The sequence below is a fragment of the Micrasema longulum genome, unplaced genomic scaffold (genome assembly GCF_059751315.1).
Source record: "Micrasema longulum isolate JH-2025_06_02 unplaced genomic scaffold, ASM5975131v1 h1tg000404l, whole genome shotgun sequence".
NCBI classification, from domain to species: domain Eukaryota; kingdom Metazoa; phylum Arthropoda; class Insecta; order Trichoptera; family Brachycentridae; genus Micrasema; species Micrasema longulum.
Window position 1 is genome coordinate 103,975 of NW_028277604.1, and position 15,540 is coordinate 119,514.

Here is a 15,540-nt window from a genome sequence, read left to right on the forward strand (position 1 = left end):
AAATAATGTGAAATCACTCCTGCTTAGACTTCAGAAAATTGTGGTGACGTGGAAACCGCAAACATGATACAGTGATAAATAAGATTAATTACGGTTTAGGAAATATTTCAAATGGTTAAAAGTAAATATATGAATATTGGGAAAAAAATAATACCCCAGGGTAACAATATTAATAATTTGAATATAAATTCTGTGGACGAAATCAAGCATCTCGGGGCTTATTTGGATAGATATTTGAATTTCAAAACACATTCTCAATATGTAACAAAAAAAAATAATTTCTGGGAAGATTACGAGATGTAATAGATATAAAAAGTTGTATTCTTATATATAAAACAATAATATGTCCACACATAAATTACTGTTCTTACATTCTTTTTTTATGTAATGAAGGGGGAATTAAAAATATACAAATTCTTCAAAATAAAGCAATGAGGATTATACTCAAAAGAAATATCTATTCTAATGTAGAAAGAATGCACAAAGAAATTGGCTTGCTCACAGTAAAGCAACAAATTAAATATAATGTAGAATTTTTTATACATAAAATAATTAAGGGGATGAATAAAACAAAAAGAATAATAAAAGTTAACCAACAATGTCATACATATGAAACAAGGGGTAAAAAAAGATGAGATTACCTATGGGGAAAAAAACCGAATCTCAAAACTCATTGTACAAGGGATTGAAGCTGTACAATGAGTTACCTGAAGAAATAAAGGAAATAGAAATATTTAAAATTCATTTGAAAAAATGTTGTTGAGAAATTTTGATAAAAAATTTGTAATATTATTAAAAGTTTATATTAGTTCTTAAGATGTTATGAACTAACTTAATAAAGCACAAATAAATAAATAAACATTGACGAGAAAGGTGAATGTTTCACAGTGTGTTAAATTATCTTAAACCAGCCAATGACTGGTTATAAGCTTTGTAAATGCCTAGATCTCCACATCCCCAATAATACCTTCTCGGATGAGATATCTATTAAAGTTATTGTAAATTCATCGAAAGGGCTAGGTTAGGCAAGGGAAGAAAGATAAAAACAATAATTTTACATTTTTTTTATTATTCAAAAATATACATTTAGTAGTCTTCAAAAAGGACTGAATCAAAAACATACATAAATTCATTAAAACATTTATTTACCTACTTAAAAATAAGAATTGAAAAACATTTATACTTCCAAATATTTTGAGTATTTTAGGCCTAAAATCATCCTAAATATAACACCGCACATTCCTTAATTGTGTAAATAATTAACAACATATTAAACTCACAAGGGAAGACAAAAGGTCTGTAAAAATATATTCTCGTAAAAAAATATGCAGAGTTGGAATAACAATGGCAGTTACTTAAACTATTTTGGGTTAAAAATATTAATTATTTATGACAGCCGATTGACCCTTACCAGGGGGGGCAACCCAAGGGATCACTAAAGGTTTATCTAAGAAGAATGATGTTTGTTTAATGTTAGCATTGGTTACCAAGCATCGGAGAATAAACAAAGTCTCTTTCCAAAGACCATGTTAAAATTAGCAATGAAAGCACACCCTCCAAATACATGAAAAATTATTGTTAAGACCTGGGTCTGTGTATCGGTTTCCCTGGTACTAAACGTGTCACGCTCCGAGTGCGCTTCCAACAAACATTGGGTACACGCACGGAGCGGTAATGTAATACATAAATAATACAAATTTTCACGTAATTCAAAATGTGCGTATTTTAAACCATTGTAGAAAATAATTCCAACGTTGCACAGAAAAAAAAAACTGTCACCCTTGTAATTTTTTGAAAAAAAACCCTATTCTGGTTCGTTTTCGTACACAGAACTGTATTCTTCATTCAATATCAATATACATTTTATCAGTTACTTAAAATCTAATATTGTTGATTGTGCAGTGTGAATTTTATTTTGTCTATGTAAGTTCAATAGAGCCAAAAAGATAAAAATTATTTTTTTTGGCATTTTCAGTTGATGGGACAAGCCGCATAGATTGGTGTGTTTAAATTTCAATATTGACCAATCGACTGCTTGCATTTGATTAAATTGAATACTGAGATTGAATCATCCCCACTGCAAGCAATACTGTGTAAACCGCTAAATCCAATACAGCGGATGAGACATACCCGATTTGCGTAAAGGCAACACAGTGAATAGGCCATGCGTAGCTGGCAGTTTAACTTCCACAATCAACTTCATATTCATTTATATTATGGCCTATCCATTTGGCTCGCTGTTGTGCAACTTTATTGAGCAAGCATCTGGACTCCCAGCCCTGTTTAACACCTCGGTGTTCCCAACATGTTCCGACCGATGAATCCCCAACATGCGCCTGTAGCACCACATCTTAAACGCCTCCAGCCGACCCCGTTCTGCCAGTCATATAGTCCAGAGTTTAAATGAAGTTTTTTCGTGTTTTTAACTTTAAGCTTATGTTTTTAGATTTAAAAAATCATAGCTTTCTTATTGAATGCTATTCTTGCTTGTTTTATCCGGCTGACTATTTCTGATTTTGACCAACCATCCCGAGTAATTTTGCTGCCCAAATAAACAAATTCCTTCGCGATAGTCGAACAATAACAATATTAAAAATAGATTTTCTAAAATAATTACAAAACTGCATTTAAAAGTATTTTTCATCTTTTTTCTTAACGAAATTGCAAATTATTTAGACTACCGGTTCTTCGGCAGTATTGAACTTACATAGACGATATATTTTACTAACATACATTTGACGCTTTGTACATTGGCAAAATGTCCGCATTATGAGGACATTTAATTTTCTTCTTTCTTTAGTTCAGTTTATTTATAAAACAAATTTAACAAAATCACTGTTATCTATAGATTCCACTATCCACATACAATCTTATTCTAGAAGATGGGTGTCAGTGCTATACAAGCTCCCGATGTCACTGCGACCTCTGTAGACCTATTGTAACGAGTCTCCGTAAATTAATTCTCGTCCCCGAAGCTTAGGTCCTTAAAGAGATGGCTACTAAGTGAAGGGCAAGTGCTCTCATATTTCTTATCTTCTCCGAGCCTCGGGCTATTAGGTAGAGGGCGAGCGCTCTCACATTCTCAGGATTAAGCAGTAGTCATTCGAAGATGCGGCTTCTTTTGTGATATAAAGCATCACATTCACATAGAATGCCTATAAGTGTCTCCTCATCTGCACTGCAAAACCTACATCTAGAAGTTTCAGAAAGGTTCATTAAAGCAAAGTGTTTAGTGCCCAATAAGGGCTCTAGTGATAACCCTCGCTTAAGAATAAAAACCATAATATATATATGATTATCAGTGGATTTCCATACTAATCAATAATTGGACTCGGACTTGAAACGTAAGACAGATCTCCTTGCATAACAATAACAAGTAACCGGGATACGCAGAATTTGACGCAGCAATGCGGTGTCCTACGCACAACCAAAACTAGTATGTATATATTAAAATGTAGAAAGAATGCAAAAAATGCACAGTAAAGCAACTTAATTCATAAAATAATAAAGAGATTAAATAAAAAATATAATCAAATTTAACCAACAATACCATACGTACGGAACTAGAGATAAAAAGATAAGATTATACCAATGAGGAGAGAAACAGAGTCTCAAAACTCACTGTACAATGGTCTAAAAATGTACAACAAAGAAATTGAAAGCCTCACAATATCAATTTGAAAAAAATACATTCCTGATAAATTTTGCTACAATGTAATTGTAATGTAATTTCATTAAAAGTTTATATTAGTTCTTAAGATGTTACGAACTGGCTTAATAAAGCATAAATAAATAAATCAGGTTGGATACAAGAGCAGTGATACAATGATTGAAATATTTATTTTCATGCTGCCTGTAAATTTATATTTGCAGATGTCTTTCTCATGAACGGGGCGATCTTTTCCAATGTAAACCTCGATTACAATGTACTAGAAAACTTAAATGAGACAATATCTGAAAACATATTGAGAATAATTAGCTACTAGATCACTGCACAATATATAAATTATTTAGTATAAGAGATATTTAGATAGCGGCTATGTTAACCATCATATGCTGAAAACAGCTTTTTAGCATACCAATTGAAGACGTTTAAAAGGGAAAAAACTTTTCCAACGTCATATGATTCACATATCGACGGCAAAAAGGCTAGGTGACTGATGCGCCTCTATACCCAAAATTGAGTTGGTATTATACTGGTGCACCTATATCTCATGTACTGCTTTTTTGTCAGCGTTCTTCTTCCTTAAAGCATCCAAACGGTTTTTAACTAGTTGACTGAAACGGAATGAACAACTAGGCTTGGCAATTCATTCCAGACTGTTGGAAAACAAGTTTTTCTTGGGATTGAGGTGGAATTAAGGACCATGCATACCGCTTTTCTCAGAACTTATAGGATGTAAATTTTGGCATTTACATCAAAATCGTACGATATTGGACTTGTTTTAACAAATTATTGTTTGGGTTTGCATTCAAAGTTTTTGGTATTAATTTTACACAGTCCTAATAATTTTATATAACACCTGTCTTAGATACATTGTTTTGGAATTAATTCAAAATAAAAAATCTTTAATTTACTCGCGCAAAACTAACTTTACGACACATCATTAGCCTTTTTATATTCAATATAATTTATTATATAAATAAAACATGAGTGATACTTTAATCCACAAATTTGGAATATCCAGTGACCGGTTTCATCGCTTTCGCGACATCTTCGAGACTGGTATCTTTATTAAAAAGTTAAATGTATTTATACAGAATGATCCTTAAGATATAAATAACTTTATTTAATTTACTTACATATAACTTTGAATTATGTATCCTTACCTCTGTTCTGTATAAATACATTTAACTTTTTAATAAAGATACCAGTCTCGAAGATGTCGCGAAAGCGATGAAACCGGTCACTGGATATTCCAAATTTGTGGATTAAAGTATCACTCGTGTTTTATTTATATAATAAATTACAATGAACTTCCATCAAGAATTTTCACTTACAAACTTAAATGTTTCAATATAATTGACTTAATATAATCCTCAATTCAAATAAATATCGTTAAAACAAAGCTTACACATTTTTAAATTTGATATTTTCAACATATGTACGTATAATTGCTCACGTTGCTGCCACAAACATGTTTGTAATCGTGGTTATTTATTACAGATGTTCAAACACATGCAGAATATTGAATCTTACACGAGTGTAAAGTATTTCACGCATTAAAAAAAAATTGGGTCTGACAGTTTTACTCGGTGATGTCAAGATGTCAAGTCAATTAAACCCACAAAACATCGATTTAACTTTTGTAAATCAAATTTCTATGGGAAAGTTGTAGATATAATATGCATTTATGTATGCAGAATCACATATATGCAGATTTCAAAATAAAATAAAACAGCATACATTAAGTTGTGTAAAGTTATTTTGATTAAGAGTTACAGCAAAAATGTTCACATCACGCGAAGTATGGAATTAATTTGTTCCGAATTAGAATCAAATTAATAAAAGTCTCAATGATTGACCAATCAATCGTCAGGGGACCGTTTATAGAAATATTATATTATCAACAATAATAAAGAACGATCTTTCTTATTACAGTTGTCTATGCGTGTATTGGCTATCTACGCAGCGAGCTGCTGGACGCGTGCGAGTAGCGCGTCGCACGTTTTCTTGGCGTCTCCCAGCAACATGGCCGTGTTGGGACGATAGAACACGGGATTGTCCACGGCAGCGTAGCCCACTCCGAGAGACCTCTTCAGGACCACGACCTGCGAAAACAATTACAAATTAATCCAAGTGTGGCTATGATGTCACATAGAATACAAGACTTGCCATATCGCCGGTTATACTGCAATACAGTAAACCTTTCCTTTTAAAAATAATATGTTTTATTTATTTATTATGTAAATTTGTCTGATTTACTAAAAATCTTTCAAGTTGTCAGTGTCTCACCTGCTGTGACTGCCAGACCTTGAGGACCGGCATACCGGCAATAGGAGAGTTGGGGTCATCTTCTGCTGCACTGTTCACTGTGTCGTTGGCACCTAAAATATAATACATCACGATTAATACCACATTTATTTTATATTTTATTTATTATATACGCCCGCCCAGAGGGCTTTTACATGACAGGTACAAAATTACAATTCAAGTGTTTCATTACTAAAGTCAATATGCAGGTATACTAAATAGTTTTTTTTAAAGTATCAAATTACATTATGCTTTATATGCGATAACATAAAAGACAACAAAAATTGTAAACCGCTGCCCTGGAGAGTTATTAAGATTAAAACATCACAGTCAGAGATGGTGACTCTGTTAATGACATATTTATGTATAAAAAAATATTTTTAAAAAAGTAGAAAGACTCAATGGTATATAGTAGACTTGGTGGGAGTGGAAGCGGAGCGGGAGAGAGGTGTTTATAATTGAATTTGATTCAGTGATCGTTTGAAAGAAGACAAGTTGTTATCAAAGAAATCAAGACTGGTATGTTTGTCGGCAGACCTAAGGATTCTGGACTTAGGGGAATGAAAACCATAGTTAGTTCTATGGTTATCGGTAAGAAAGAGTAAGTTTTGTCTGAGGTTTCTATTTGGGATATGTAATTTTATTGAGCTCAGTAGTTCAGGCGCATCAAAGAGTGAGTTGAGAATTTTAAATAAGACTAAAATATCGGATTTATTTCAACGGTCTCGAAGAGAAGATATATTCAAGCTAGTTTCTAACTCATCATACGTATATTGGTCACTGGATAAGCCCAACCTCCATGTTAATGTTGATCTTTATAATTTTATATGAAGTTAAATCCGGTTCTTACCTACGATAATTTAAAAACACTTAAAATGTGAACGGTTTACTGAATATTATTTTTAAAAGATTTACCAATAACGAGAGTGAGTTCGGTCTCAGGGAAGTCACTGTTGATTTCTTCCATCTCCAGCACATCATCGTAGGGTACTCCGGCTTCAGCCAGCAGGACGTTGAGTTGTCCGGGCATACGGCCTAGAGAGATCAGTAAAAATATACATTTAGAACCACATCCAAATTATGGGCAACTTTTAACCCTTTTTAATTTTGATTCCCTGACGAAACGCTGTGTTGTTTTTTTTATATAAAATGTATCTACAAAATAATAAACTATATAAATGCAGATACCAACCTCGATAAAATACAAATAAATGCAGGATTGAAAATACTCAGACATCCATTGTGATATATGTTCAAACTGCCTTCATTTTCGAGCAAGGCAACATACTATTTAGAAATTTCTTCAATTCGTTAAAAAAGTATAGCACTCAGAGCTCGGACTTTTTCAGCACATAAAGATATCGTAGTATTTTTATATGTGTAAATACAGGTAAACGTCGTTTTATGTCGGGTTCCGTTCCGAGAAACACCGGCGTAAAATGAACACAAATATAATGGAAAATATAAGGTTAGGTTAGGTTATGTTCTAAGAACAATCTAGCATATTTATTTAATACATATCCTATATATATTCTAAATTAATTATAAATGTATTTATTGAAAACAGTTTTAATTCGTTTGCAAAATAAATAATAATCTCTTGATATAAATAATGAATTTTTTATAAATTAAATACTCACACTTTTTAGAAAAAAGCATCCAATTTCATTTGCTATGATTGTTGCTTCCTTTCTTGCAGAATCATAGCATACACGACAAATATTTAAATAATGTTTTAATTTTAATAATAATAAAATAAAAATATATAATCATACCTCTTCATTTTCCTTAAAAAAAAAACGAAAACTAACTCAGAAACAATTTCACACACACAATAGGCTGCTCGTTTACACAGTAATAGAATAAAACAATGTGTAAAAGTGTGTCAACCAGCGTAATTGTAAATCAGCACAAATCGAACCGGCGCAAAACAACATTTACCTGCATATTTAACGTCTTACTGTATACCCATATACCTATGTGGGTACATTTCCTTATTTTGACTTGTTATTGTTTCTTTTGGTCTTTCTTATGTTATTCATACTTTTAACTATATTTATATACTTATTTTATACTGCTGCACTTGAATGTATTGCTAATAAATATAAAAGCCCGTAGGGCGTATAAATAATTAGTTAAATAAGAATAATATGGAATCAATTACCTGCAACAGGGTGGATGGCGAACCGAACTGTCTTGCCAGTTTTCTTCAGCAAGCTAACCAGCTCAGCGATGGGGTACTGCGCCTTGGCAACACACAGACCATAACCTGCACAGAAATAATATATACTCTACTGTTCGCATCATTGTGACTTGAGATGGCCGCGGATGGAATGCTTGAACTCAAAGTGAAACAGCTTACCAGGGGTGATGATGATGGAGCTGGCCTTGTGGATCAGGTCGGCTACAGAGTCTACGTTCATCTCTGTGTGGGTGCCCTCGGGCCTGGCTGAGGTTCCCGAGGCAGTTACTCCGTACCCTCCGAGGATCACATTAGGAAGGGAGCGATTCATGGCCTTAAAAATTAGTAAGGTTAGCGTATTTTCAGTAAAAATCCCTTTTTTTTTTTTCCTTCATGTTGTAAATGTAACTGCACTATTGAACATGGGGATTTAAGTGATGAGGAGTAAAAACAGTAAGCATAGTTTAGATGTTTTAGTTAAAAGAGGTGATTACCTTGCACATGATGTAGGAAAGGATAGCTCCTGAAGAGCCGATGAGAGCTCCCACCACCGTCATGAGGGAATTGTTCAGCATGAATCCCTCGGCGCACAGCGCCCAGCCGGAGTAACTGTTGAGGACAGTGATGACAACCGGCATATCGGCACCTGATACAAACAGATAGAAATATGTTATGTTAAGATGCCAATTTTTATTTTTAGTATTCTTCAATAATATGTATGCTTCTGCGTTCTATTATGCTGTATCCAAACTCAACACAGGGCTCTTGGCCTCATAGAGTTAGGGATAGGTTTTTTTTTTTTTAAATGTAATGTTTGAATTAGTAAATTCTAAAAAAAATGTAAAAAGAATTGTCAGATGAATAAAGAAGGACTCCCTGGGTGATCAGAGGCAGAGGATCCGAATACCAACCCCGTAAAGGGAGGATAAAACAAGAGAATGTGTGCGTTCTACTCGGAAGGAAGCACAGTCCCAACTGTATCAGCATCCCACAGGAACAGATGCCTGTCCCACCATATTTAACCCACCTACGCGTCCGCGCATCTGGGGAACTCCCAACGCGATACCCAAGTCCGGACAAATTGACGGAAGAGTGTAAAATTCCAACTGTTGGCCATCTACATTCTACGCTGGTCGCATGACTTCTGTCAAACCATTCAGCATTTTATCCCTGGTATCATCCAATAACACACAGTGCCACAGGATGTGTTCGGCCGATCGATAGTCATCTCCGCAAGCACAGCTCGAGACATGGGCAAGTCCAAGCTTATGAAGCTTGTCTCTAAACTGCCCATGTCCTGAAACCATTTGTGCGGTATGATGGTCAAACGCCAAGAACTTACTACACGCCCTGTGTCTGAAGGAATGATACTGTCATCGTGAAGGTATAAAGGTAACCAGAAAGCGGATATGAAATGATAATAATAAATAGTTCTCACCGCCGATGGCAGCAGTCAGCGTGACTCCCATGATGGAGCTCAAGGCCGCAGTGGCCCCGAGCAGCGGCAGGCCGGGGACCTCGGGCAGGGCGAGGAGTGCGGCCCCGCAGCCCAGCGACGAGGCCAGGAGACCGGCGTTCAGCACATGGCGACCGGGCAGCAGGAGCGGTGCGGAGTTCAGCACTCCTTGCAGCTTGCCATAAGCAATCAAAGAACCACTGGAATTATAAACATTTATTCAAAACTAGCTTTTACCCACAACTTCGCTCGCGTGGTATTAGAGAGAAATTAGTGTTAATTAATTTGTTGGACAATAAAAAAATTCCCAATGCAATGAGATGGTTTTTGGGTCGAAGAGTAGCCTGTATCGATTACCGGTCCTCCGACTATTACTATACAAAAAATAAAACGATCCGTTAGTCTATGGCGACATAGCATCGCTATCCTGTTTTAATATTAACTCATTCACCGCGGCGCTCACAGAGCGCGCGGTACCCAGGATTCAAACCTTGATTTCTCGCAACCGAACATTCAAATCAAAATCATTTTTGGCTTAAAACTTAATCTTCATACTAGTGACATATATGTCTGTAAAATCTTGAAGGAACTTATTCTCTTTTTAGTAAAATGATTCAATGGGACCGTGCTAATTTTCGCTACGGACCAGGAGATCAGATGATAGATATTTATCGCTTACGCACATCGCGTGTTCGCACATCGCGTTTTCTTATCAAAGTGAGTAATTTTTCATTAAAAAAGGTTCGTAGCTTTAATATATATATATAGTTGGATAATTTATATAGCGCTATTTTTGTGAAAATCACCTCAAGGGCGCTGTACAATAAATAAATATCCCAGCATGTCTTGCAGCTACAGAGCGCATGGACGGTTGGGATTCTAGTTCCTCGTTTTCAATAAAGATCAATTAAAAATTATAACAGATAGGAGCTAGATTACAGGACGTCTTGCAGCTACAGAGCGCATAGACAGTTAGAAATTTAGTGTATTAATGATATTTAAAAAAATAATAATAAGAAAAATAAAAAGGAGTAAGATTACAACATGTCTTGCAGAATTCTGACCCCATTTACAAAATTTTGGTATTTTAAAGTTGATATATGAAAGTTAGATAACCAATCATTGTGCAGCTACAAAGCGCATGGACGAGTGGAATTCCAGCAAAGTTAAAATAATATAAATAAATTTACAAAAAATAGAGCGTAGTAGTAAATTTGTCAAGTGTTCTTGCCATGAAGTAAGCAATAAAAAACTAAATAAATAAAGCACTGTTTTAACTCCATGGTTAACAAAGGGAGATAGATGTCCGAAGAGAAGCTTTTGTAGACAGTAGGTAGATACCGTCGCCATGTGGCCCACATGCTGCTTGATAATTTCTGAAAACGTACGTGTGTAGTTACTGGGGGATGTAGTTACAGGAACAGGTTAATTCATTTATCCACTAAGAAGTTTCCCGAGGAAGTGAGATATTTTTTCGGGATAAAAAGTAGCACATGACACTTGTCAGCTCTCCGGAAATCCTTGTGCATAAAATCACAGCGTCAAAATTATAGCGTTTTCTCAAATGTTTTTTTTAAATATTGCTCCCAATCTGCCAGTTTCATATTACTGTCTAAGCAGTACAAAGATTAAAATTGAAATACCTGAAGGTGACTCCCCCAATGTAGGTTCCGAGGAAGAGCGCAGTTTTGATGGCGTTAGCGGCCGCATCCAGCTCCATATGGGGGAAGTCGTGCATGTACGTGGCGATGCAAGTCAACATGGCTGCCATACCAACCAAGCTGGGAACAAAAGCACCATACAATTGTCCGAATATTAGAGTTCAAGGTGACTCGTGCAATGTCAGGCAGAGGAAATTGTGCTTTGAGGTCATGGTTTTGTCATAGCCGGCCGCTCTGCCTGGAGCCAATAAGGAAAGTCAGTGTTTTAAAAAAAAATATTAATAGACTATCAAATGACAACTAGGTTTTATGAATTTAAATACAGTATACATATTTCTATGAAGAAATAAGTTTTTTAATTCACTGGGAACGGGCTGGGCGTGCATCGCTGATATTTATTTTTGGAAAAATATATAAACGGTGATGTTAATCTAATCTATAGATGTAAAAGGCAATGTTAGAATGGTTGTCCTCGATGGACTCGATAACTACAAGACCGATTTAAGTGCGGTTTTCAGATAAATGTGCATCTTTGCCGCGAGAAGGTTTAAAGCTCATAAAATCTTCAATTCATTAAGCACAAAAAAGTTAGGAGCGTAAATGTTTTTTTTATCCATCACCAGGGTTGCATTCGCTGAGAATGCGGAAACAAAAAAAATGGATGGAGGTTATTTTTTTGTATACAAAAAAGATGATTTTTGAATGTTTACAAACAAAATTTGTTTTTTTATGGATCGCAGTCTGATTATTTAGTTGAATTCCCTATAATTTCTACCTATTTATTTATTTTTACTGGATTTTATGCTATACTAAAATAATATCAACTAACATTCGATACATTTCTGAAAATCACATTCCTGACTCAAGTGCATCCCTGAGCAGAGTTTGACATTTGCTAAAAGAATTCTTTATTTGAAAATAATGAATTATTTTATGTTTTGGAATTCAAACATAAACAAGTACTTAGGTACCTACTTAAAATATCTATAATTTTTAGATTTGGAATACAATCATAAACGAGTACCTAGGTACCTACTTACTAATGAAAAGCTACAATATCTTTTTTACGTTTATCCGAACAGTTTTTACTCAAGATTTTTTAACAAAGTTTTGAAAGTATACTTAATTATGTTTTATCTTAAGGGGAAACGCGGTCTGACTTTTCTTCATACAAACGTATTCACGTATTTTCTCTCTGAATTATAGAGAAATGTTTTTTTTTACAATAACAACAACAAACTATCTATCACCTTTTATGGGATCTACTTTTGGTGACTGGAGTTCTGTTCTGAAGCTATTCGTAAGCGTAAAGCGGGTTGTGATCCCGTGGCTAGTGTTGTAGACTCGCGTATCAAAGGCCCGTGGTTCGAACCTCGCTCTACCCCAACCTGATCCCCATTTTCCAATATTGAGTTATTTACCATTCGTTGAAAATGGCTCTCTAACTAACCAACTAACTAACCATCACGCCATTTCCCCGGAGGGGTAGGCAGAGAGGATAGAACGCCACACCACTCTGTCCTGGCACACTTCCTTTGCTTCCTTCACATTCATACATCTTCTCATGCACGCACGTCGATTATTCCGACTTTTCACATGACCACTTTCAAGAATTTGTTGTACTTGATCATGCCATGTCTTTCTCGGCCTTCCTCGACTTCTACAACCAGACACATTCGCATCATAAATCTTTTTAGCCGTTCTTTCATCATTCATTCGCTCCACATGACCGAACCATCGCAAAAGACCTTTCTTAATTTTGTCGATAATGCTTAACTCAGCCTTGCATTCTGCTCTAATTTCGACATTAGGGCACCTATCATACATTGTTTTTCCGCACATTCGCCTGAGGGATCGCATTTCAACAGCATTCAGTCTACTTTCGTCCCTTTTTTTCCAACTCCATGCTTCGCTTCCATACATTAGGGTTGGTACCAGAACTCCATTATGAACTGCTAATTTAGCCTCTTGCGATAGACACTTATTTGCTACGACAGACTTTAAGGCACCATTAACTCTGTTACCGGCACTAACCCTCCTTTCAATATCCTTGTCCATATTTCCATCTCTAGTAAACATACTACCCAGATATACAAATTCTTCGACCTGTTTCAAACTATCTCCATTTACTACAATCTTACATTCAGTCATAGTTACATTTCTTTCAAAGACCATGACGTTCGACTTTTGCACATTCATTAGCAAATCACTCTCCTTGCACACTTCGTAAACCTTTGTAAATGGCTCTCAAAATGAAATATTTTGGTAAATCCTAAGAACGCAAATATTTCTTGGGGTCTTGCACATCAACAGTCCCGGTCAGCCAGTTCAGATCTCCGTGCTTTTCCTGTTTCCCATGTTCTTAATTTCAATTACGGTCACGGCGTACCTGTGGAAGGCGGCCACCAGCTGCGGGAGGTCTGTGATCTGGATCTTCTTGGCGATGACGGCGCCCAGGCCTCCTCCCAGGGCTGCGATGCCCCCCATCTGGCAGAGCACCTCTGTGGAGGGAGCCAGCATGCCCAGGGTGGCGGCGATGCCGCTGGATACACCGATCTACCAAACAATCACACTGTTCATATAAGATGGACAAAGGTACATTATGCTTTAAAAAGGTAAACATAAAAGTTTAGGCAATTATGAAGTTTTATACAGAGATGATTAATTTGAATGAAAATAATCAAATGCTTTTGATCCATTTGAATGACTAACTGTACCACGAAAGTTAGTACCTTCGATCACAGATATTTCAAGGTCTCCCCTCCAGCACAGCAATCGAATGGATTCATTAGTTTTGAAGTTCCTAACTTTTATCCGAATAATTTTCAAAAGTAGCATGTGACCCATAGATTTAAGAATAGTCCAGAAACGGCATACGCACATCAAACAGAAGGCGACTCAACTACTCATAAATAAGTAGGTTTACGTTTTGACCCATTAGTTTCTTTGTAGACGTAGATCAGTACGCAACTCTTGATTTGAATTCAACTATGCCGTGTTGTGTCCTTTTAAAGGATAGAAATACTGCTAGGATCTCAAAGAAACAGGATGCAATCACATTTCATGTGTAATTAGCAAATGAATGTGTATATAACAAATGGATTACTTAAAAATTGAATTATTTTTCCATCTGTCAGATTGTCAAAGAAACAAAATGGAAATTTCGTTAGTGTTGCCAAGGTAGTATTTTTTTTACCCTACTTTGCTCATCTAATGAGAGAATCAATGAAAATTGGATCTCGGATTAAACAACTCTGTGGTGGACATTTGACCGACATTATATTGATGATATAAAAATATCCGTTTTATGTAAAATAAAATTTGATTTATATTTTAAGTTTAAAGTTCATTGATTCAATTACTCTTATTAAATGACCCTTTACGTATCTACTCTGTTGTGTCAATCAATATTTCCGCGTGCAAAATAAAATTTTAGAGAATTAACAGATTGCTTTTTTTTACCTTACATTTGTGTTATAATTTTTTTTTTCTCCATCAAGCAACATTACGTTGCAACCTCATGAATGCGCGCGGCGAAAGTAGGGCATAGTGGGAAACTATTGGACACAGCCCGATATATTGAAATATGATTCTACGCTCCTTCTGGACTATTCTTAATTCTATAATGTGGCCATTAAAATCTTAAAAATTGATTCAGTTTTGAGGTGCGGAAAACCAGATATTTATCGATTTCAGTTGTCTAAAATCATAGTATGTCGTGCAGTTGTCTTTTTCGCACTGTATCAGGGAGCCATCTGCGAGTGAGTGACAGAAAGACAATGTTCAAATATCTATTCATCAAAATTCTTACCTACCGCCTATCCTTTTGAGTGCTCTAATTTTTACCACATGTAAGTAAACATTTTTTTAATCCAACTAGTTTTTAAAAATGTATTTTAACGCTTAGTACAATAAAAAAAAACATTTTTACCATTCCCAAGTAGTTTCCTCTGCGAGATGTTGCCTGAGAACTAAGGCCGGCCAGAGCTCCGACACAGCACAGAGAAGATGCGAGGTACGCCATCTGGTGGACTTCGGGATAGCCCTAAAATAAACACCATCAAAATTTCAACCAGGCATTTAAATTTAACAACCGACGGTTGTCTGAATCAAAAGAGGTGATTCGATTAGCTGAATCACAATGTGTGAATGCCTCCGGAGAGCCTTACCATGTTTCTTTACACTATAAAATATGGATAGTCCACTAAGGAAGTAAATTCCTCTAGATCGGGAAATCTCCTTAAACAATATTTTGAGTTTGTCCAAA

General features: G+C 35.5%; 1 protein-coding gene across 1 annotated transcript in view; it reads right to left on the reverse strand.

Moving 5' to 3' along the window:
- Positions 1-5,408: 5,408 nt before the first annotated feature.
- Positions 5,409-15,540, reverse strand: part of LOC148281824 (NAD(P) transhydrogenase, mitochondrial-like) — a 42,434-nt gene continuing 32,302 nt past the window's right edge. Inside the window, exons 14-23 of the mRNA XM_088226054.1 lie at positions 15,205-15,318; positions 13,663-13,829; positions 11,256-11,393; positions 9,595-9,812; positions 8,651-8,802; positions 8,337-8,490; positions 8,139-8,243; positions 6,890-7,009; positions 5,957-6,048; positions 5,409-5,772 (exon numbers count right to left, since the gene is read on the reverse strand). Coding sequence (XP_088082180.1) covers positions 5,626-5,772; positions 5,957-6,048; positions 6,890-7,009; positions 8,139-8,243; positions 8,337-8,490; positions 8,651-8,802; positions 9,595-9,812; positions 11,256-11,393; positions 13,663-13,829; positions 15,205-15,318 — 1,407 coding nt within the window. The 3' untranslated portion in view covers positions 5,409-5,625. The remainder of the gene's footprint in view (positions 5,773-5,956; positions 6,049-6,889; positions 7,010-8,138; positions 8,244-8,336; positions 8,491-8,650; positions 8,803-9,594; positions 9,813-11,255; positions 11,394-13,662; positions 13,830-15,204; positions 15,319-15,540) is intronic.